This window comes from Struthio camelus, chromosome 30, assembly GCF_040807025.1.
Source record: "Struthio camelus isolate bStrCam1 chromosome 30, bStrCam1.hap1, whole genome shotgun sequence".
Lineage (NCBI taxonomy): Eukaryota > Metazoa > Chordata > Aves > Struthioniformes > Struthionidae > Struthio > Struthio camelus.
The window spans coordinates 3889042-3911459 of NC_090971.1; the positions used below are offsets into that span (position 1 = coordinate 3889042).

The 22418-nt window shown below is 47.2% G+C and overlaps 1 protein-coding gene across 1 annotated transcript in view; it reads right to left on the reverse strand.

Annotated features, from left to right (window-relative positions):
* Nucleotides 1–1213: 1213 nt before the first annotated feature.
* Nucleotides 1214–22418, reverse strand: part of SMG5 (SMG5 nonsense mediated mRNA decay factor) — a 29031-nt gene continuing 7826 nt past the window's right edge. The window contains exons 4-22 of the mRNA XM_068922300.1: nt 21937–22093; nt 19226–19315; nt 17828–17917; nt 16815–16893; nt 16087–16212; nt 15533–15601; nt 13140–13348; nt 12834–12971; nt 11013–11714; nt 8924–9093; nt 8547–8622; nt 7663–7838; nt 6372–6530; nt 6084–6143; nt 5609–5768; nt 5124–5214; nt 4426–4500; nt 3952–4090; nt 1214–3543 (exon numbers count right to left, since the gene is read on the reverse strand). Of these exons, the coding sequence (XP_068778401.1) occupies nt 3460–3543; nt 3952–4090; nt 4426–4500; nt 5124–5214; nt 5609–5768; nt 6084–6143; nt 6372–6530; nt 7663–7838; nt 8547–8622; nt 8924–9093; nt 11013–11714; nt 12834–12971; nt 13140–13348; nt 15533–15601; nt 16087–16212; nt 16815–16893; nt 17828–17917; nt 19226–19315; nt 21937–22093 (2850 nt within the window). The 3' untranslated portion in view covers nt 1214–3459. The remainder of the gene's footprint in view (nt 3544–3951; nt 4091–4425; nt 4501–5123; nt 5215–5608; nt 5769–6083; nt 6144–6371; nt 6531–7662; nt 7839–8546; nt 8623–8923; nt 9094–11012; nt 11715–12833; nt 12972–13139; nt 13349–15532; nt 15602–16086; nt 16213–16814; nt 16894–17827; nt 17918–19225; nt 19316–21936; nt 22094–22418) is intronic.

Below are 22418 nucleotides of genomic sequence, written 5' to 3' on the forward strand. Positions count from 1 at the left end.
TTTCAGTTTCACACATCCCTGGCCAGGGACACGCACCCCAAAATTCACCACGTCCAGAAGCACGGTCACACGTTCTGGAGGGTAAAGCAAGGTCATGAAGGGATCTCTCAGGTGCCTTTTTGAAAAAGTGACTACCCCTCCTTAGTCAGCCCAGAGGGTGAGGACAACCAAAAAGGTACCGTGTGCTGAACGAAGCCACTGGGCAGGTATTAAGACTTCCATTTCCTCCTCTCTAAGTCTGCAAAACTTTAGGGTAATATTGAAACAACCCCTTAGGGGACCAGGCAGCCAGCGAGGGATGTGGCGATGAGGAAGACGCAGCAACAGCCTTGCTGCTTTCTAAAGAGCAGCCCTCTGATTTTGCTGTCTGGCCCCTAAGCAGGGCGTTTAGAGCTCAGCAACAGCTTCTTGTTAGAGAAAGCTCATGTCCGTTTATTTTTGTTTTGCATCTGCCTTCTCTATCCGTGCCAAACAGCTACCAATCCGATTCAGGAAACGGATGGGCAGCGTCAGCCCATCTCCTGCAGCGGGACGCAGCCCCCGTGCCCTCACGCAGCCCTGCCTGCCGTGCCGACCCCGCCGAGCTTGGCTCCCAGTGCAGGTCCTGCACCACCAGCAACCCGGGGAGCCGCACAGACCGAGACCCTCGCCAGCTGCATGGGCAGCATTCCCCGTTGGTTGCTGCTTCCTTTGTATTGCCCTTTCCCCCCTCTCCAGCTCCAGCTCCAGCCAAGGAAAGACCTGGCCCAGGGCAAAGCTGAGGAACGTCTCCAGATCCTTGCTTTTCTGGTTTCAGATTAATGTCTTTATCAAATCCAAATGCACACTTTGCACTACCCAAACCAAAAGAGAATGACAATTAGGACTGCAGGCAGAGCTAGGTTTCAGCTCGAGCAGACCTTGGAGAAGGGAGCTGCAGGCTTTGCACACTCCTCTGATTTGCTTCGCAGCAAGGAGGTGGATGGTTTTCTTAAGCAGCACAGTCTCCCAGCCAGCCATCCTGCTGAGCCAGGCTCCTGGTGGACAAGGAGCGTATTTCAGCACAGCTGAGCAGCACTCTCCACATCAGTGGAGGGGCAGGACGGGAGGTGAATCTGTTCTCCACCACACCACATCGCTCTGGCTTGTGCACTGAAGGACACGTCCCACAGGTGAGTCTCTCTTCTTTCCCCATCCCCACCAAATAACAATAATAATGAGCTAGACAAACAAATGGCTTTAAATAAAATCACTGATAGCACTGGAGGAAAGAACAACTGACAAGCTTCACAGTCCATCTTAGATCTCCGAGAACCCTCGAGTCGAGCCAGTCTTTGACCCGCCCTTCTGCTTATGTTGTTTCCTTGGCTTAGCCTAGAAAAGCACCACAAGCTTCAGGAGAAGCTGCAAAGGGAAAAATCTGCGGGGAAGCCCTGCCAGTCTACCCCCTCCACCTGCCTTTCAGGTCACCTTTCAAGCATGTGGACCTTGTTGGGCCAGCTCCAGCTGCACCTTAATGCTCTGCATTTCTCTCTGCCCGCGCTACAGGACTGCATGCTGCAAAGGAACTGAAATTGCAATATATATGAATCATCTGGGACTTGTGCCGTTCTTTTTTACCTGAAAACAAGGAACATCCTGCCACTCCAGTACAATGCATCGTGCTAGGAAGTCTGCACAGATTGGAGTATGCTACTTGTCTTTCCACATTACGCCCCTTTTATAGCAGCTTCTGGCTGGCCCATGTGAAAAAACAATCAAACGTAGAAGACTAGTGGTTTTTACTTGCATAGCTGCTGTTAGTTCACGTGGATGCAAACATCTGTTTCTTGAGTACACTGACACAGATGGACTACGAAGAGGCCATTCAGCCTATCTCCCACTGGTCAGCTGTCTTGGGAGCAACCTGTTTCTTCATTTCCAAGCATCAGCGTCACAGGAAGTCAGACACAGGTTGCCTTGAGCTGCTGTCAGGATGGAGGTCTGTACGGTCCCTTGCAGGTCACAAGGGGAATCAGCTCTTCCAGCATCCGCCCAGGTAGCATCTTCCCTTCTTTCTGGGATGCTAAAAGCACAGAATAGTTCGTGGGCTCAGTCCTGGACCGCAGCAGTCCCTGCATTGCCTTTGCCTGCCCCGGAGCGGGGTGTGTGGGGGGGATACAACCATGCGAGTTCTGCCACCCTCTCTAGCATGACGGAGCAGCAGCGGTGTCAGAACAGCCAGCAGAAGAGATAATAGCTTTGAGATCCTCCTTCCTCCTCCACACTCCATTGCAACACTAAAAAAAAGGGGGAGAAAAAAAGAAAAAAAAAAAAAAGAAGAGGCTTGGGTCCTTGGGAGATGTCTGCTGGTTTCATCCATCCTGTGGTCACAGCACTCAAACCAAGTGGTTGAGCTTTATCAGTGTTTAAATCCCACATGGCTCTTCTCCCTCTCCCAGCGATTCTGCTGGATTCGGCTCCTTCTCTCCAAAGCCTAATGCTGGGAGCAAAGTGGGAGGGACTGGGGAAGGGGGAAGAGGAGGAAAAGACAGGGGGAACAGAGTCCTTTTCACCTCTCTCCAGCAGCCCGGCCAATCTATCTCTTGTCAAAGCACGCAGCTTGTTCTGAAAGCAACGACGTGCACAGAGCCGACAGGGGCACATTGCTCTCTCTTTGCAGGTCGACATCCTTTTGCACTGAGCCCTCTCCATGGGGACAGGGAAGGGAAATAAATATGCTTTTTCCAAAAAACAAAAACAACAAAAAATTATATTAAGAGCTTTTTTTGTTTTCCCCCTCTTTTTAAATAGTATCATTGTTTCCTTTTCTAACATTGGAAGAGTATCCAGAACCCCAAAGGAACTCCACTTTTTCTTTCTTTTTTTTAATATTATTTATATATATAAAACTAAGAAGAAAAAAAAACTTGAAAAATAATTAACTCAGAGAACAAAAAAAAAAAAAAAAGAATATCTGCTTTCCTGTCACTAGATCACTAGATTGCCAAGCAAGAGCTAAACACTCTTTGGATCTCGTTTCCCAAGCTAGGAGGGCTCCATTTCCGCTGCGCTGGTTTGGTTTCATTTAAGTGAAGTCCACGCTTTCAAAGCCGCCTGCCCGTTTCAGATGACCAAGCAAGCTTTGGGGAGGAAGGAGGGGGGGAACGAATGACTGCCTGTCTCTCGCCCATCCCTGCCGACTGGGAGAAGGGCAGAGCTCTGCCTCAGCCGTGCCGAGGTGCCTCTCTCTTCTCAGAGCAGTTGGCGCCATTGGAGATGTACAGCCGTCTGGTCGGGGTGCGGGTGGCGGGTGTCCGTGTGCGTGCCTGGATTGTTTTTGTTTTTTTTTTAATTTTTTTTTGTAGATATTTTTCTTATTGTTGCTGCTGCTGCTTCTTCGTGTCTAAGTGTCGCCTGGATTTTTGTTTCCTTCGTTCAGACGCTGCACGTTCCGAGAGGGGGAGAGAAAGGTACACCAACCCGATGCCCTTCTGAACATCAGCCCATCTCTTTCCACTGCTTGTAGAACTCCAGAACATTTTTTATTTCTACGCTGGCATTGGCGGCTGCCTGGATGGCAGACTGCAAGCAAACACATACACACCAGGTTATTTTCTCCCTGTCCTGTCAAGAGGGCTGCCCTTCACAACTCATAGATTCTCAGGCTCTGCTCTCTTCATGGCTAAAAGGCCTAATTCTCCTTCATGCTAATGTTGCTTTACACAGCTCTGGCATTAGAGGCCTGTACAGTCACGCAAATTACTGTTCTTTCTCCTCCCCCAGGATACTTGGGCCACAAAAGCATGACAGATCAAGGGGCCTTCAAGAAAATAAAGAGTAGGAACCATGACTTACAAACTAGATTTGGGAAATCCAGGACAGTTACTACTGGAGGCAGAAAACACCAAAACAATCTGTTGCCAAACAACCAGATTTTAACCTTGCTAGAAAGCAGGAAGGTGCAGTTCAGCCAGACAAAGAATTACTGACCTGCATGGGCACCGAGAACACGCTCGGGTCCTCCAGCTGAAAGCCCGTGATGATGGTGACCATTCCTGTGGTGTCGTCCTCTCCGCTTGCTTGGGACACTGTCAGCTGCTTGCAGCTGTCCAGTATTTTATAGAGGTTCCTGCCACACGGATGCAAGAAAAGAGAAACAGAGGGGAAAGTCAGAGGCGAGAGCACCCATTTGTGCAAACAGGCACCAGTTTCATGTGCGCTCAGGAGGATGTACTGAAAGCCCACTGAGGGCTTCTCAGCCCATTTTTAGAAACAGAAGTGCTTGGTGCTATGGGACACACAGATGCATGCCTTGCCACTCTCTTTGGGGAATTTTAGAGTCACCCACATCCAGAGCACCAAATCCAGCAAGCTGTGCAACTGGTCCCAGTGTTAACACTTCTCCCCAAATCCATCTGCCTGCTGGGAATCAGGCTCAGACATCCCCAAATGCTGTAATCTTACCAGGCGTCTAAATCTTGTCTCTTCAACTTATGCCTCTCAAAGCTCTTCCCAACATCTTTCTGGCAACGAATGTACCTAGGGAAAGACCAGAGCCACTGAGCCCACAGGGAGACTGTCACGCAGACAGAAGTCAATACTCCACAGCAGTTCTATCAAGCTCTGCAGGCACCTTTGGCAACACTGGCGTTTGTTTGCCAAAAAGACACATAACAGCCTGCCCAAGGATTTGCTCAGGTCACCTCCCCTATCTCATCACCATTGCTGTCTGCACTTCACAATGCTGACACAGGCTTTGAAGGTGCAGTTTGTCTTTACAGAAGCACTGCTGTTTGCCCTGCTGCAGCTAACCTGGTCACTAATGCACTACAGCTCTCCTAGCACTTGCGGTGCCCGAGTAAAAGATACAGCTCAGTTTTACACACCAGTGAGGAGCCGCAACTCCCTTCACCCCTCAGGAAGGGCTACACTTCATGGCTGAAAAGCAACTACGAGAGTGTCTGGGGAACCAGCTGCCAAGCCTGTTACTTCACTACCTTCCCTCTTGCCAAGTGCATTCCTGAGGCCTGGCTTTCTTCAGGTCCACTTCTCGCTCTGCTCTAAGGGATGAACAGCATGTTCCCAACAATGGCATTTTCTTCCATCCCAAAATATACCCAGTCTAAAACCAACGGGGAGGTGAATCATTCTCCCACTCTCACCTGTTTCCCTTTTTAAATTCTGCCTCCAGATATCGGATGCTGTCCCGAGCACCTGCGTTCTCCTTTTTCAGGAAGTCTAAGCCATCAATCACTAACAGAAAGAAAGAAGCAAGAACATGTGGCTTACAGCTCTACTTTGGCAAGCTAATGCAGATGTGGAAAGAATTCCACATCCCGCTGAACTGCCCCCGATGCATGGCAGCAATTACTGCCACAGGAGGCAGACGAAGCGAGGGGCTGGACAGGGCCTCTCTCTTTCCAGCTGTTCTTCGATAAACTACGTTCGATTCCAAACATGAACCACAAATAAAGCACGTCTCAAGAGAGACGCACGAAAACCCTGTTTCAGCTGCTCCTGTGGTGGTAAGGGACCATGGCAGCAAGACGGGAGGCAGCCACCTTGGCCCAGAGGGCTTTCTTCCTAGCAAGGAGGGAATGAGGGAAAGGCAGGCTCAACTATTTAACGTGAAGGAGAGTCCCCATACCTGTTCGAGGAATGATGATTATGAACCGCCCGCTAGTGGCCAGCTGCTTGACAACAGCCAGGTGCTGGCAGAGGGCCTGGGTGTCCGGGACAAGATAAGGAGACATAGCTGACTGGGCTTTGGGCTGCTGGAGACTTCCCTCCAGCTGAGAAACCTCCAGCTGAAAAACACATGCAGAAAGAGAGACTTGCTTGGCATTTCTGCTGAAACAAAGGATCAAAGAGGACAAGAAGCCCCCTTCAGTGCTCCACCAGGCCCTTCCAACTTCCCAGCACGCAGAGATTCAACCAAGGAGCAGAGGGTTGGACACGACCAGTGGGGAAGTTCCAGCCCACCAATCACCTCTGCCTTGGTAGAGCAGAAGTACCACCACCACAAGGAATGGGAGTAGGGACCTCTCTCCTCCCATCTTAATTTCACATACATTTCAGGCAGCACCCCTCCCAGTTTTCATCTGGGAATTAGCATCTCCTACCTGCAGTCGAAGCTGAGCCATGTCTCTCATTAGCCTGTTCCGACGAGCTTCCTCTGCAGCCTAGTCATAAAAACAAACTTCCAAATCAATTAGCAGGAAACACATAAGCTGATAGTAGCACACAATTTCAGAAACGGTGAAAAGAAAAGGGAGCGTTTGAGCAGCTTTAAGAATGGTAGCAGGAGTGAGACTTTCATCTCCAAATTCTATGACTGTAGTTACCATCTAATAGCAACCTATGGAGCACTGCGCCAAGTACAGAGAAGAAGCCTACCTCTGCCAACTCACCATGTGAAACTGGGCTTGGGCCTGGTGCAGCAGGTTGTCTTGCTCCGACTGAGCTATGCTGATGAAGATCCCAAGCTCCGAATTGAACTGCAGGATGCTGCCTTGCAAGTGGGTAATGAAGTGGCCAAAGCTTCGAATGCAGCAAATCCGAACAACAGACTGCAAAGAACCAGACAGTCACCAGTCATGTTGCCCCATGTGAGCTGTAGCCTGAGCCATCTCCAACCCTGGAGCTTACACTTATGGAAAAGACAGAAATTGTTATTTTAAAAAAATCCAAATGAAATATTTCCAATGGAAACGTGCTTTGGAAGGCAACGACACGCGCAGAGAGCTGCAGAAAAGTCTACAGTTGGCCAGAAAGCTGAGAAGTGTTTGCAGACAGGGTTTCCCCAACTTGAGAAAACCGCAGAGAAAACAACAGCTGTTTTTTTCCCCCCACAAATCTCTGCTCAGCCCTCAGTGCTGGGAAAAGGAACCAAGTGGAGAGATAGTTTATACACTGCTTTCAGGGCAGGCACTACTCTTGGTTGGACTGCTGAGCGTGGTTGGCAAAAGGCGACCCATGCTGGACATGAGATTGCTGTACTTCACTCCAGCTGTCCCAGCAGCTTAAGATGACATCCAAGAACTCACCCTGCTGGACTCTGATCTAACAAACATGGCTTCTACATCACAGGTCAGAGCAGTGTCCTCAAAACTAGACAGAAGATGTTCATGTGCTCCCACCCTGGAAGGGAGCAGACTAGTCTAGCAAGACGAGACAAGAGAAGAACAGTCAGCTTCTGCAGCCATATCCGCTACCCAGAAATGACCACCTTAGTCCTCTGCGTTGGGACAGCATATAAACGTGCTCTGAGAGTGCACACGGTGCCACATGAAGAGGTATTTCACTGACTTTTACATTTACTAAATTAGGATGACAGGAAGCGTCCTGCAGCCCTGAACACATCCCCTTTCATCCCAGGAAGGGCAGAGATAACAACGCTTCTTTCCAGACAGGGAGGTCAGGAGACGTCACGCAGCAAAGCTGCCAACACGATTGTGCTTCACTTCATGATGACTTTGAGGGGGAGGAGAAGGGAATTTTTTGAACAGTGACTTTCGGATAGAGAGATAACTGCAGCAACCACCAATGGCGCAAAATAGTCTCAGACTCAGAAGTTTGAATCAGTTAGGGTCTTTTTTGGCAAGAAAGAACCTAGATCTTCATCTGCACAGCCAAGATGGCCTGTACTTCCAAAGAGGGAAATGCAGCTGGTGCCAAGATTCAGAGTTTACCCTGACTCACCTCCTCCACTGCTGAGAAAATGGGTCGGTCCTGCTCAAAGTTAAACCTCTTGTGTGCGTTTTTCAGAGGGGGCAGATTGCGCAGGGCCACATCTTCGGGGAGCAGCAAGTTGGAGCTCAGGTCTGGGAGTTCAGAGCTGCTCAGCATGTCCTTGACTTCATTACATAGGGCCAGCCCTGGAGTAGAGAGTGGAGGAGACAGCAATATACGGTGACTGAAACAACCGATGCGGGGACAAAGAGGGAAAAAGCTTGAAGGCACATGACGTGTAAAGAACAAGGGCAGAAGATTTTAAGTACATTATACACATACTGTGAGTGCACATTGGGGGAGGAACATTAACAACAAAAAGGCCAGGCAAAATACAAAGAGTTACTGTCTCAAGTGACCTGCTGAGGTGTAATGCCTCAGGGAAACTAGTTTGGAGGGTCAGTGCTCCCCTTTTTTCCAACAGACAAGCATCCCTGTCTGTGCTATGCTTTTCATGTCCCAGGGGGATCTTCAGGCTGAGGTGCAGGGCACATCATGAGCGTTTGGGGCATTAAAACTAGTTCCCATGACCGTCACGACAAAAATCACACCCTTACTTATAGTCTTAACAATCCATTTCAATTGTGTTGACTACACAAGGACCTCACAAAGACAGGTGCGAGTGTTTCAGCACACTGTTAGCCAAATACAATGGATTAATAAGCTTTGTAGAGCAGTACTTAACTGGAACGGTTTTTAAACACAAAACGGCACATGGATGAAGTCGCTTCCCGTTGTGCTTATAAGCTAAGTGCTACTGGCAAAGCTCTCACTCTAGGATCTGTCACACACCATGGAAACCACTGATAACTAGACTTGCTGAAACACCACATTTCCATTATTTTCTCCAGTACCTGATTCCTGCAGGTCGGCAGCAGAAGGCAGAAGGTTCAGGAGCACAGACAGCCTGTTCCACAGGCTCTGAGAGCTCTGCAAGAATGAAACACAACAGGCCACAGGAAACATCACGATGGATGCAGACAATAACTAGACTGCTTGGGCTTTCCAGCATCTTCCACAGACCTGTTTGTAAAGATGCTTTACAAACAGTAAACTTCACTATACTTCCTGAGGTCAAGATTAGCTTAATTCAACTGGTGGGATATGGAAACATCACTTCATGTTGGGGATGTGGGACCAGGCCAGCTGTTTCAACAGGCCCTTAACATCCCAGCCCGGGAGAACTGAACCGACGCAGACATGGACTGCACATAGCGAGCCCAGCTCCTACCTGCGCGCACATGATGATGAGGTCCGTGTTTGTCCTCAGCCAGTCCAGGAACACCTTGACAGTGGGAAGCAACCCCTCGTTGGTCATGATCTCTAGCTTCTCCTGAAGGGATCGCTCGTTCCTGCAGGATTTGTTGCTTGAAACGCTTTCTTCAGAGTCGGACACATCGTCTGGAAAACAAAGGGAAAAGCAGGATGGCAAGCATTAAACCCCTTGAGAAGCGAAGCCTTACTGGTATGAGAATGGCAGCGGGCTGGGTAAGAGCTGGGTTGAACTCCTCTCTTCCTCCACACATCCTCCCAAAGGCAGTTCCCTGTCCTTTGTGCTGTCGATAAGGGTGTCTTCAGTGTTACATTTTACTTTTCCTTGGGAGAAGTCTACCAAAATCTCCCTGTGAAAACGTGACAAGCGCCCAGGCCCTGAAGCAGCCTCAGAGACGCTCACAAACAGCACATCCCAGTGCAAGGACCATGCCATTTACTTTAGAGAACAGAGCCAGCACCCACTGTTTGGGTCACTGCGTGCCAGCCTTCACGCTACACAAGAGAAGCAAACAGCTGGGCTATTTTACTAGTCAGGAGCAGGCAGGGGAATCTAAATATCCAATATGCCTTGCAATTTTTTAGTTCCACAGACCTGAGGATCTCAGAGCCAGCTGCCAGGACAAAGTAGCATCCCTGGATGAAACGACAGGCTAGGTAAATGAGCCTTTGACCTACGGTCAAAGTAGCAGCAAGCTGGGAATCTACTATGCATTTTGCTACAGTGCCTTATTTTAACTGCACAGTCATTTTGGCCTATTAGCACAGCAATTATCCTTCAATAAACCCTCAGTATCAAAAGGGAGGAAGCAATTTATTCAGAAACCATCCCTGGCAGAGCGTTAAAACCACTAAACATCCTTCAGCTTCAGAGACAGAGTTAGCCCAAAGGGCCTGAGTTTTGAAACAGCGCAAGTGAAGTAAGGAGAGCATAAAGAAAAAAGCACATGGGTTAATTCAACCTCTTGGTTTCTACATCTATGAAGACATCAGGGCCACACTATACAAATATATTCCTGGAGCAGCAACATCTGTGTAACCCACTGAATATATAAAGGAAAATGTTAAACAGACCCAAACCCCTTTGTTTCTTCCTTTACCTCTGTCTCTTTCAAGTGGTTACGAAGCAATGCTCGGAGCCACTCAACTCTAACATGATCTAATGCTCCTCCTTCCAATCTTAGCCCAGGCAAAGCCTGAATATTGCCGGAGCTGCAGGCCCATGAGTTTGGCAGCCCAATGCAAAACGTTTCCTTGCTCCAGGGAAGCTGAGAGGAATGACAAGTGAGACTAAACGGGCCCGTGTGGTTTTATCCGAAATACAAACAACGCCCTGTAGTGCATCTGATCTCCCTTTCAAGCATTTTTTTTCTCCAGAACGTTACTCAGTTTTATAAGTTGCACAGTAATAGAGAGCTGCGAGCGTGCAGCTCCACCTGCTGTGCATCTGCAGTTTGGTTCCGCCCCAAACGCCCAGCGAGGCAGCGTGCAGAAGCTCACAGAAACTGGCTCTCAACTCCTCTCGCATGCGGCTAGGTCACATCTGCCAACTCACAGACAAGCACCTACAAGGGCTTTGCAGTTTGTAATCTGACAGCTCAGGGAGAGCTTCCTGGACTGCCTCTGCACTGTCCATCATCAGAAGTGCTGATAAGTGTCTGATTACGGAGATTTCACATGGGAAAAAAAGGAAGATAATCCAAACTTCTAATTCCTCCTAGAATTATCATCTGCATTATTAGAGATGCTCAGAATCTAGCTGGAATTTTTACTGTGCCTGTTGAGCAGAACAACAGATAACACAGACTAGCAGCAGGTGTCCCCTTTGTCCAGTGCATGTGGTCCTGGACATCAGGCATTAACAGTAAAACTCCTCCTTCAGGAAACAGCCAGCACAAGTCCTGCCCACCACTTAGGTGACCTGCTGGTCCAAAACTGACTGAAGGAGAACTTGCACGACAGAAAGGGGCAAATTTTAGCAAACGGACTGCTACAGTTTGCAGTTCTCTATGCAGGACTGCAACGACAAATACCATTTTGATCCTTACCTTGCTCTGCCAAATTGGGCTTCTCCAGATCTCCATTGACACACGGCTTGCTGTCTACTCCATCCTTCAAGACAGGCGGCTCGCTGTTTGGTTTCAAAAGGATGTTGCTGAAAGTGGGAGCCAAGCGAAAGCAGCGTTTGGTCTGAAACAGCTGGGTAGACATTGCCTGGAGATTACTGGCTATGCTTGCATCATTAGTGCTCAGGGACCCTGGCCCATTGGTTGCTGGATCTGGAGTCTCGATTTTAGAGATGCTTGGGATCTTAGAGTCCCCCAGCGCACTGCCATCCACACAGTTTTTTAAGGCCTCTTTAGGCCCACTTTTGCCTCGGCCACTTCCCTCCTCACCCGGCTCGTCCTCCATGTCCTCCAAGTCAGAACGAGATTCCTGGCTGTTCATGTCAGAGTCTGTCTCCACATCAAAAGCAGCTTCTGCCTCCTCATCGCTCTTCTCCGAGCCACTTTCTGAGCCATCGCTGCCCTTTGTGGAGCCCTGGCTGGAGTCAGAGTCAAAGCCCTCGCTCAGGTCACTCTCGTCCACCTTCTGGGGGTGGCGGCGGCGACGCAGACAAGAGAGGCGGGAGTATTTCTTGCTTTTCTTGCAGTCGTTCTTCCGTTGCTCCTCACTGGGCTGGTGATTGGCCAAGTCAGCTTCGGCTTCCTTCTCGATGGAGTTCAAGGGCTCCCGTGGCTCCTGGTCATCTGCAGGCATTTAAAATGAGACAAGTTAGAAGAGCGCCGATGTGCGACACGAGCTGGTTGGCAGCCCTGAGCCCAGGGAACAAGCCATACAAATTTCAGCCATCACTTCTATTAGTGTCTTCCACCAGAGAAAAAGTAACAGCAACCCTGGGAGGATGACTCACCTTCTAAAAGGCAGCCAGAAAGACTTGGGAAGCCGGGACTCCTACTGCTCAAACCATACTGCTCCGTTATCAGACAGCTCATTGCTGAATGCTGCCAGACCAGCACAAAACCCACATTTGAATCTCAAACCTTCTCCCCAGCCTTTGTGGTTGGAGAGCCCAGGGATCTACCAGGCAGGGCAACTGCACGAGCCAGTCAGCTCGACTGAATCAGCCGCTCCACTCTAACCAGACTGAGTTGACCTAACCCCTTCCTTGACCAACACGCTCAGAGCCTTTGCAGACCTATGTCACCTTGCCAGCTTCAAAACTCAGGCAGAGGAGGAGTCATTCATTGTCACTTTTGGCCAAGAAAACTCTATTCTCGTGCTCTGCTAAATGTTATGAATCAACTGATCTGAAGGGAAAGACTCAGGGGTTTTAATTCTCTTTTAACTGAACTCTGCTCAATAGGCTGTTTTGGAAACTAAAGATCTCCGTTTCCCTCTGAACAGAAACAAAGTGGGCAGAGCAGGGCCTGCCTCCCTGAGATATTGCTCTGTCCTGGTGTTTCACCTTGAGATCACCTTCTCAACAGGTGAGAAAAGAGTCCAGTAAATAACAGCAAATGGAGAGACAGAAAACACAGAGCACACACAGTGGCAGCCAGGTGACAAATGAGATGCCAAGAGATACAGAAAATAATTCCTTACAACGAGGAAAGCAACTCTTTCAGCCTGTGATGATCCTGAAACTCACGGAGAGCTTGCAAGTCTAGACTGTCTCAATAAATTACCTGTCATTGGGGATTTCAGCCCAACAGTCAAACATCAAGACACCTCTAACACCACTCCATTCACTCTGACACCATGCTACAAAGCCCATGCCCAGGGGATTTAGGAAAGGGAAGTAACAGCCACACCCATGCAGGTGGGCATTTGGGCAGACGCAGCTTGCATTGTCTCTGTCCTCTTACCTGTGCCATCGCTCTGAAAGGCTGGGACTGGATTTTCCCCTTCTTCTAGCTCTGCCTGTAGGCGAATATTGACGTGGTTTATCAGATGTGAGAAGAGGGCCAGCGTGAAAGCAATGGCTGCACTGTACTGCTTTGAACCTGCAACAAGATGGAACAATGAGGTGGAGGAGACTGACCTTCCCACAACCCCACAGCATGGATGCCAATTAAGACCAGATCCTCTGCCTAAGTGCAATACTAGGCATTACGCATATCGCTCGGTTCTATTCATAAAAGAGCTGAATGGCTGAATAATGCACTGGTTACCTGCCCTCTTGAGGCTGTGAACACTCATAAGGCAGATGATCACCATGCGGAAGATCAGGAGATCAGGAAGGAAGGAGTAGCCACTCTCATACTCTTCTTCATCTTCACTAGTTGAGTTCAGATTAGGAGGAGAAGGCAGGTAGAACAAGCACAGGTTGAAATCCTCCAGCACAGACTGGCAGAGAGATGTCAGCTCAGAATCTAGAGAGCTTAGCCAGAGGGAAAAATAAACAAGAATTATTATTCAAGACTCAAGCTCCTGGCAACGTCTGCATGGAAAGTGAACCAAAACTGGCAGAGGCTTCACTTAGGTCATTTAGCACTAGACACGATAAAGCACCAGGGGAAATACTGCAGGCAGCAACAGCTATGGGAGGCAAGTGAGATGAATCAGATTATGTTTCTCTCTCCAAAGCCACTAATCTGAAGACAAACGTTAAGTAGATCCCCTCCCTGCAAAGAGATGGGACACCAGCAAACATGGTGGGGGGGGGGGGACTCGAACATTCACTCCCAGGCCCAGGGTGACACTTCTGGAGACTAGGACAGGAACGAACACAGCCCTCATTTACACATCTCAGGGCACTAAGCAGGAGAGCCAGCTAATTCAGCACTGTTTAGTGGACTGGGCTCATGTCACCAAACATGAACTATTAGTTTAAAAACAGAAAAAAATTTGGAGATTAAAGTCATTCTTCACATTTCTCTAGCTCCTGTAATTCAAAGATCTCAGAAATACTCTATATTTAACCTAAATAACTACTGGATGACTTTTTCCCTGTGAGCTCAGACAGTACCAAAATACACAGTGCACTTAGCAAAAAGCAAAATAGCAAAAGTTTCACTGCTCGGTTATAACACTACACTGCAGCATACAAACCAGGGACTCAACTTTTCTTCCTCCCATGGCTCTAACTTGCAGCCCCATAAGAACATTTCAAAGTCCTCTGCAGCCACGAGCTACTTCAGAGGAAGCACCCATGGTATTCAGTATAATGGACTACAGGAGTTTCCTAGTGACCAAAAAAAAATAACCAAAACATCTAGTAAATCCTTTTCAGGAGGCAACATATTTGGGACATTGAAGTAATTCCCTATTTTCTTATGCACTAAACATGTGTTAAGTGGATATTAAATGAGCCTTGAAGTTCAACTCCAGTATAAGTCAATATTTGAAAGCTAACCACATACTGGGCTGCATTAGCAAAAGCACAGCCAGCAGCTTGAGGAAAGTGATTATTCCTCTCTGTTTGGCACTTGTGGGATGGCACCTGGAATACCACAGCCAGTTGTAGGGGCCCCAGTTAAAAAAAAAAAAAAAAAAGGGGGGGGGGGGAAGGGGGGCAAACTGAACTTAATCCAACAGATGGCTATCAAGGGGACGACAGTGCATGATGATAAGACTAGGCAAAGAGAACCGGGATCCCTCAGCTTGAAAGAGAGAAGGTTTGAGGGCATATAATCTGTCTTCAACTACCACATAGGTGGTTACACAGGACTAAGCCAAACTCTTCTCAGAGGTACACAGCAAAAGGAAGAGAAGCAATGGGCACAAGTCACAGAAAGGGAAAAACAGATGAGGTGCAAGGAAAAGGTTCCAAAGTGAGAGTGGTCAAACACAGCAAGAGAAACCAGACAGGTGGGGAATCTCTGTCCTTGCATATATTCAAAATTCGACTGGATGAGGCCCTGAGCAACCTGATCCAACTTCAAATTTGACTCTAACTTCAAAATGGACCCTACTTTGACCGAGGACCTCCAGAAGTTCCTTTCAAGCTAAATTACTCTATGATAGATTTAACTGCAACCTGTAAAATACCTACTCTATCTCAAGCAGTAACAGGTTTATTTAGAACCACCTGAAAACCTCCCAGCAGAGACAGAGAAAATCCAGGAAAAGCCACACAGCTGTACAAAGCTTTCCATTTATTCCAACACAAATAGGTTATGTTATTCGTTCCTCTGAACAAGGTATTTGGTTATAGGTTTCCAAGTGCAACGAACTGCTCTGCACACGTGCAGACGGTGACTCTTTGTAGTCGAATCAGCCTAAATCCAGCGCTTGCCAGGAGAACGCATTTGATGACTGAAAAAGGCATTAGAACACACCAAAGGCATGGTACAGAGCACAGAGGAGCTCAGAGGCTCAGGACTCAACTACTGGCTCAATTTATCCACAGTTGCAAAGTATTTAACCCTTTGGTATTTCAATTTCCCTTGAAAGGTGATCATCTTCACTCTCACTGCAAGGTTAGAAGACTTTACAAGGCTTAGACGTTTTGGCAGAAAGCCTCAGCACAGACACTCTTATCCTGCAGGGTACAATCTCTTCCATTTCTAAATACCTGCTACTGTGAGTTATCAATAGGAGATATAATCTGTTGTAATCTTACCTGCTCTTCGGCTGCAAAAGGCTCTGCAGGTACATAAAGCTCACCAGCAACCTCTTAATGTCTTTACATCTAAAAAGATTAAGGAGAAAGCACTGTAAAGCAGGTATCCCATCACAGAAATCGGAGAGACTAACAGAGCTCAATTAAAAGGTGAATCAGGTCTCAACTGATACCTGCGTTCTGAGGAAACTGGAGAAGAAAGTCAGTTTATATGCTTCTACTTTTCACCAACGTGCCTCAGCCCTCCTTCACAGCCACCAGCTCAAGAGGAGAGTGCGAAACCCCTCACCTCAACCTCTACACCTATCCAGCCTTTAGCTCCTCTCCTGAGACCATGACCTATGAGACCAAGAATGGGATCTACACTGGGGCAGTTTAAAAGAAAAAAAAAAAAAAAAAAAAAAAGAAAACGCTCTCAAATTCTGGGAACCTTCACTGCCTCAAAAGGGCCAGGTGCCTGTTGCCCAGAATGACACTACCCTCTCCCAGAGGAGGACACTGATAGCATTGCAAACTCTCAGCCTGCACCCCTTCCTTTTTCTTTGGGCTCTTACCGTTTCTTGCTTGGAGACAACTTCCTGGTTTCACATTTCTTCAACTGGTGATACATTTTGGCTGCTTTGTCGTACAGCCGCTTCAGGTTCCCATAGGCACCTTCAAAGGACACTTCAGACTGGATACTGAGATACCAGAATAGAACACATCAAAAGTTACTTTGCCACAGGGCTGCTCACATTTTACGGCTTTACTTCACTAGAAAGATATTCAGGCATATAAATACGAAGACAGGTACCTAGCGCTTTTGTTTGAACATGCTAGGGCACTTAACTCCCCTTGATGTCTGCAAACCCCACTCCAAGCTGCACCGCAGCTCCATCTGCAATGTTTACACACCTTTATAAATTTGTGCCTTAAGGCCACATTTAGATACCTGAATTCCACCCACCTCACTGTGCTGGGTGCCTCACATAGCACCACTGCTCCCCTTCAGACCTGGTGATCTCTAGCTCAGGCACAGGGTCACAGGGGGAACCCTGCCCTCCAACTGCAGTCTCATGTGTTTGTCTAGTGACCAGCACGATGATTTGGTTTGACCAAGGCCCCTTCTTACTATCAGTCCCGCTCAAGGGTGAAATAACCCCGCCTCTCTCTTCCCCATCCCCTTGAAATGCGCCCACTGGAAAAGTCACAAGCTCAAAGTAAAGGAGAAAAATCTGGCAAAGACAACCACAGCGTACTGATTCCTTGCCCAGAAAAAAAGAAGATATTCACAGACGCTCACCAGCGTAAGTAGCAATAGGTAGCTTCCACATTGTAATATTTGCTCCCCGCCAATGTCCCCAGCTGGTTAAAGGGCATGCCTGTGATGAAAGAGAGGGGCAACCGAATCAATTTGCAGCTCTCCAATGCTCCCTGCTAGAAAGCAGATCCTTTCCTTCTCACTACATTTCCATACGGGAAAGCCAGGTGGCACAAACAATAGTATAACTGCAGTCCAAAGGTCTGGACTACTTGATCCTTTAGCCACTTAGCTTTTTTTCCTTTTTTTTTTTAAAACAGTGTTTTTAGATCTTCCCCACCTTCCTGCTGGTTGTCTGCAGAAGAAAGCAGAGCAAACAATTCCTCCTCCTCTTCTTCATTAATAAGCACATAGCCTTGACTCCAATATGTTGTATTTCTCTTGACGTGGACAGCATCTTATCAGCATTCAAGAGCCCTGTCCCAGCCAACTGTGCTATGTAAACGTTGGTCAGTTACTGGTATTTGGAATCAGCCACAGCAAGCAGCTTGGCAACAAACAGCCTTGCAAAGACAGGGCAGAAAAAACATCCTTCTGGAACTGCTTCATTTTTAAGATAAGATAGGCACTCAACTCTTGCCACAGTGTGCTTGCATAAAGTAACCACTTAAAGCAGAAAGAAGCACGAGATTTGTTGTTGTTGTTATTCGAAGAGGGGAACAAGCAGTAACGTTCTGCTTCCAGCAAGGGACAGCTAGATCTTCCCTGAGCCAGACAAACGTGATTTTATCCCATCCATGGGAGTTTAATCTTCTCAGAAGTAACCAGATGAGTAAGTTGACACCATCTGAAAAGACCACCTTTGCTTTAACTCCTCTCTTTGGCTTGCCTGCCCAAGAGAGATCCTCATAGAAGGAACTAATTTTAACCAGCGAATAAAACCACTCCCCTCTCAGCAACAAGATATAAACCTAAATAGAGCAGTGTCACAGAGTATTGCTTTTAGGTTACGGCAACGTGACTTTAACAATGAAGATTCATGGTAACTCACTCACCAATTTGTGGTGCAACAGAAAGGGCTTGATAGTAAAATCGCTCCGCCAGCAACTCTGTGTCCACACCTGCCAGCTCATTCTGATAGCGAGCTGAAAAAAAAAACACACACTGCACATCAGAAAGTAGAAGCCACTCTCTCCTCTTCCCCTCTGCAGAGAAGCACAGTTTCCTTACAGATTAAAAATACCACAAAACTAGAAATACTGGCCAAGTCAACAAATCCATCAAATAAGAACTGCTCTTGGCAAAACACAGAAACGTACAGGGCTTGCCAGGACAGCTTGAAACACTTCTACTTTAACCGCACTGTCCTGCGCATCACAATCCCTGCCATTCCAAGCAACGGGGACATCTCTCAACACTTGTGGTGGCATGTAAGCAAAAGGAACAAGTTTTTACTGATCCACATGTTAAATGCCGATTCATTCATCCTTGAAATAACTCAGTATTGTGCTCCATTTTCCAGAACCCCAAACAGACCGTATTCTACTATAGCAGAGTGTGAAATCTAAAGCAAGTCAGCTGACTTAATAAAGCGTCTAGACCGGACCTTATCAATCCTTTTTGGACAATGGTAGACATCTTGAAAACCTTAGCTGAAAGCACTGCAAAGAGGTGAGCATATTTTTCTCCCACCAGTCAGATAAGTCATTCTTACTACCCCCATATGACATTCATTTGCAGTACGTTCTTAGGCTGATTCACGCACAATGATAATGCCAAAACAGCTTTCCGGAATTTGAAGGCTGCTGTGTGTCAAGCACATTTACCCATGGCACACTTCAAATAGCTGTTTTTCACACAGTTACATGTTTCCTCACTGCCTTCACACCCACATGTTCACAATCAAGCAAGAAGCTGACACACTTAGGAGGTCGTGACTGTGGGGTAGACACGTCTGCTATATAAAGCATGACACACAGCGAGACACACTCACAAGGAACCAGGGGCTTTGCAGCGGCCTATCGTTCTGGATCGATTAACAACATTGCTTAACAAATCCAATTTTCAGTCACGCTTACACTGGTGACAGTGGCTCTGTAAGGCAACCTTAAAGCAAGTCTGAGCTGAGAACTCACCCGGCTTTGAGTTGCCTTTGCACTGTCCAAGCAACATAAATAAAGCCAAGGCTTCCATCCTTACACAGCCACAGATGCGGTTGTTTGCCAATAGCAAACTCCTCATCTACTGGCACGAAAACAAAGCTTCTGCAGTCTGCAGCAGCTCACTTATCCGTGAAGCTTTCACCTTAAACCAGTCATTGACAAATGTGTCCAAGAGAAACCCACATCTGCAAGCGACTATGGCTGCTGACTAAAAATCATGGAGTCAGCACACTGTACAGGCACCACCTTTTATGTATTAAAGGCTGTCCTGAAAGATGATGCTGTTCTTACCTAGATCTCCCAGATAAACCAGACATCTGTGACATGCCATCTGTGCCCACTCCATCTCCTTCTCTGATGCAGACACAGGTTTCTTGCAGCCTACATGAGAAATGCAAAAGTCACATACATCATAGGGTAAAGGCAGCTGGAAAGACACAGGAGCAGCCTACGCCTCTGCCTGAGACACCCAGCATTTCAGTGGGTGAAAACAAAGATCACACGTTCAGACCACAGTGCTGTCTGTGGCATCTTAAAGACCAATATAGGTTCACTCTTGCTGTCAAAACGTGGAAAACGCACATAGACACAGATGCCTACCTACTCGTCCTTCAACTCCCTGCCGATGAGGGGCAGGCAGTGCATGTCACTGCATCGCTAACAGTCACTGAAGTGACTGTCACTCAGAGTTTGACTGCAAGGTATGCCGCAGGGAGCTGGCTTCGCTTGCGCTCAGATGAAAGGACAGAGGCCAATTCCTGTCTACAAGCCACGTGATCATGTTAACATAGCACTGAGCACAAGCTAATAAGGCCTGTTGAGAGGCTGATTTTGTTAGCATGGCTAATGAGGTCTTTGGGTAGGAGCTGGTGCAAAACCCTGGAAGCCAGAACAAAGGCTGGACACGCCTGCACCTGACAGTGACGTTCAATACGGATGTACCCTCCCTGACACTGAGGACGGAATCGGCCTGTTTGCATCAAGACTGAGATTTGAATTCAGTGCTGAATGACCTCCAGGCCGGCCAACCAAAAAAGAGAGGAAGGGAAGTAAACCAAGGAAAAAGCAGGAAGGGAAATCTGTGCTGGAGACAGGGCAGCTGCAGTCAAGCAGGGACAATCACCTCCAGAAAAAAAGCAACTCAGTGGAAAGCGGCAAAAGCAACAGAAGGCTCCAGCCAGCTGATCTGACTAACTTGAGCCATCAAATCTGACTCAGTTCCTGGGAGGGGCTGCCACTGCCAAGACATTGTCCCATATCCCCATCCCAACTTTTCCCCAGCCAGAGGGGCGGTGGTTCAGCCACAGCTTGGGAGGAAGGCTACCGCGTTTGCCCTCTCTCTCCAGAGAGCGCTTACTGCCACGGGGCAGACCACTGTCGTGACTTAGAGTGCCCAGTTTAGGTTTGGTCTTCCTGTTCCCAAGGTCTCCCACTTTCTATAGCAGAAAAATCCCTCAAGCAGAAATCCCAAAGGAAATTTTTTTTTTTTTTTTTTTTTTTTTTTTTTAAGACGACCGGTCCAGCCTGCAGTCTGACTTGCTTCCCTCTTGGCTTAGCTTAAAAGGGCGGAAGTGAAATCTGGAGGATTAAGTGACCAGTGAGGAATGGTTCCCAGTTACTAACAGGCATCACATGAGTCATATTATACTGACACACAGCCTCAAAGTTGTGTCCACAGACACTATGCGATTTACCCTCCCTTTCTTTTTTGCTTTGAATCCTCTTGTTCCCATGTACATAACCATCAAGTTCTGTCCATCCTAATTTGTAGTTCCATGGGATTCTTCCACATCCATCATTTCTGGATATGCAAGGCTTCATCCTTCTTATCCAGTTACAAACTTCTCTGCTGCATCATTTTAATTACAAATTAAAAAAATCTGAAGGGGAATGTTTTAAATGCAATCACATATCACAGGGTATAAACCCAGCTGGAATGTGCATTTTGAGGGTTTATTAATTCTGCAGTACCAAGCTACATTTCTCAAAGCAACAGTTGCCAGGGACATCTGCCTTTTAAAATGACATTTCAAAGCCGATCGTGATACAATCAATCATCTCCCAGAAGCTAAGAATAGGATACCAGCAACTAAAACATTCTATTGCTAAAGACATACTAACTTCTCTTATTCCAATTTGTGTCGTCTTTCCCCCCGCCAGCTTTAAAAATGTCAATTAAACCCTTGCTAATACAGGTCACAAAAAAATACTGAGGCTCGACTTCTCAGCTGGACCCACCTGAACAGAAATATGTGCCTTGAAGCACAACATAGGAGCAAAGATGAGCACGTTATTACAAGATACTCCAGGACGTGAATGCATACACAGCCTAGAGCTGCTTCAAGACTACTGCCTGTAAACACTTATTCCACTTCCTCTAAGGGGTAAGATACCTCAAATTACCTGGCATCTAGGGGCATGCACAGAGGCAGTCACCTGAGACACCTAACATATAGCAGCTTACTATGTTACAGTAGTTTCTTCTTGTTCTCAGGCAGTTTTAAAGCTTTATGTAGTGTGCGTAGAAGTGGGAAGTATGTAAAAGGAGTACAGAGAGGGGAGCAGGAGTAGGAACAGTATCTTACATCTAGTGAATAAGATGTTCTGACAAAGTCTGCTGATTTCCAGAACCTAGTCCCACAACAGCCTACTTGAATTCATTAAAACAATCTGTACAGCTGGAAGTGCTCTTCCAAAATTGCACAAAAACCTGCCATCACCAAACATTTACCAAAGGATTTTCTGTGAGCACTTTCTGACATGTTCCAACCCTTCTTGCTTCCCTAGTTCAGTACACATATTAAGAGAAAAGAGAGAGAAAGAAAAAAAACCCAAGCCATGAAAGAGAGAAGAGGGTAGACAGGCTGCTCTAAACACATAATGGGCTAAACAGAAAAAAAAGTTAATCCCTCCAATGCTAAAGTAAAGGTGGACTGGCAGAGAAGGAAGCCACCCGTCTGGGATTCAGGCCTTACCCAAGAGCCCGACAGGCTGACACTAACCTATGAGAGGGTCTGTTACATGAGTCCAGTCAATACAGCACTGCAGCTCCAGCTGATAGTGAGACTGAATGTAGAGGAGAAGGTGTTGGTAAAATCCTATGCCAGCGATTAAGTGAGTCCGGTATGCACACTCCAGAGTACTACGGCTGTGAATGTGCTGGAGAGAAGAGAAGGGAGAATGTGTTAATGCAATCCAGGTAACTTTTTAGGCTGGCAACCCAAGCTATACCAAATATGTAGCAAGATAGCAGGCATCTCAGCTGTAATTAGTTTTCCGCAGTTCTGTACCTCCTCTTGCTCAAGAACGTTTTAGCTAGTGGTATTTACTAAGGGTCAACATCAAGGAGAAACACTTGCAGCAACAAGGAATAAAAGATTAACACATCTGGTTAGCATGCACCTTAATTACATTCAGACAACCAGATCACCAGGACAGAGTTCATAGCATTAGAAAATACAACTAAATCTGAATGTCTTGAGTG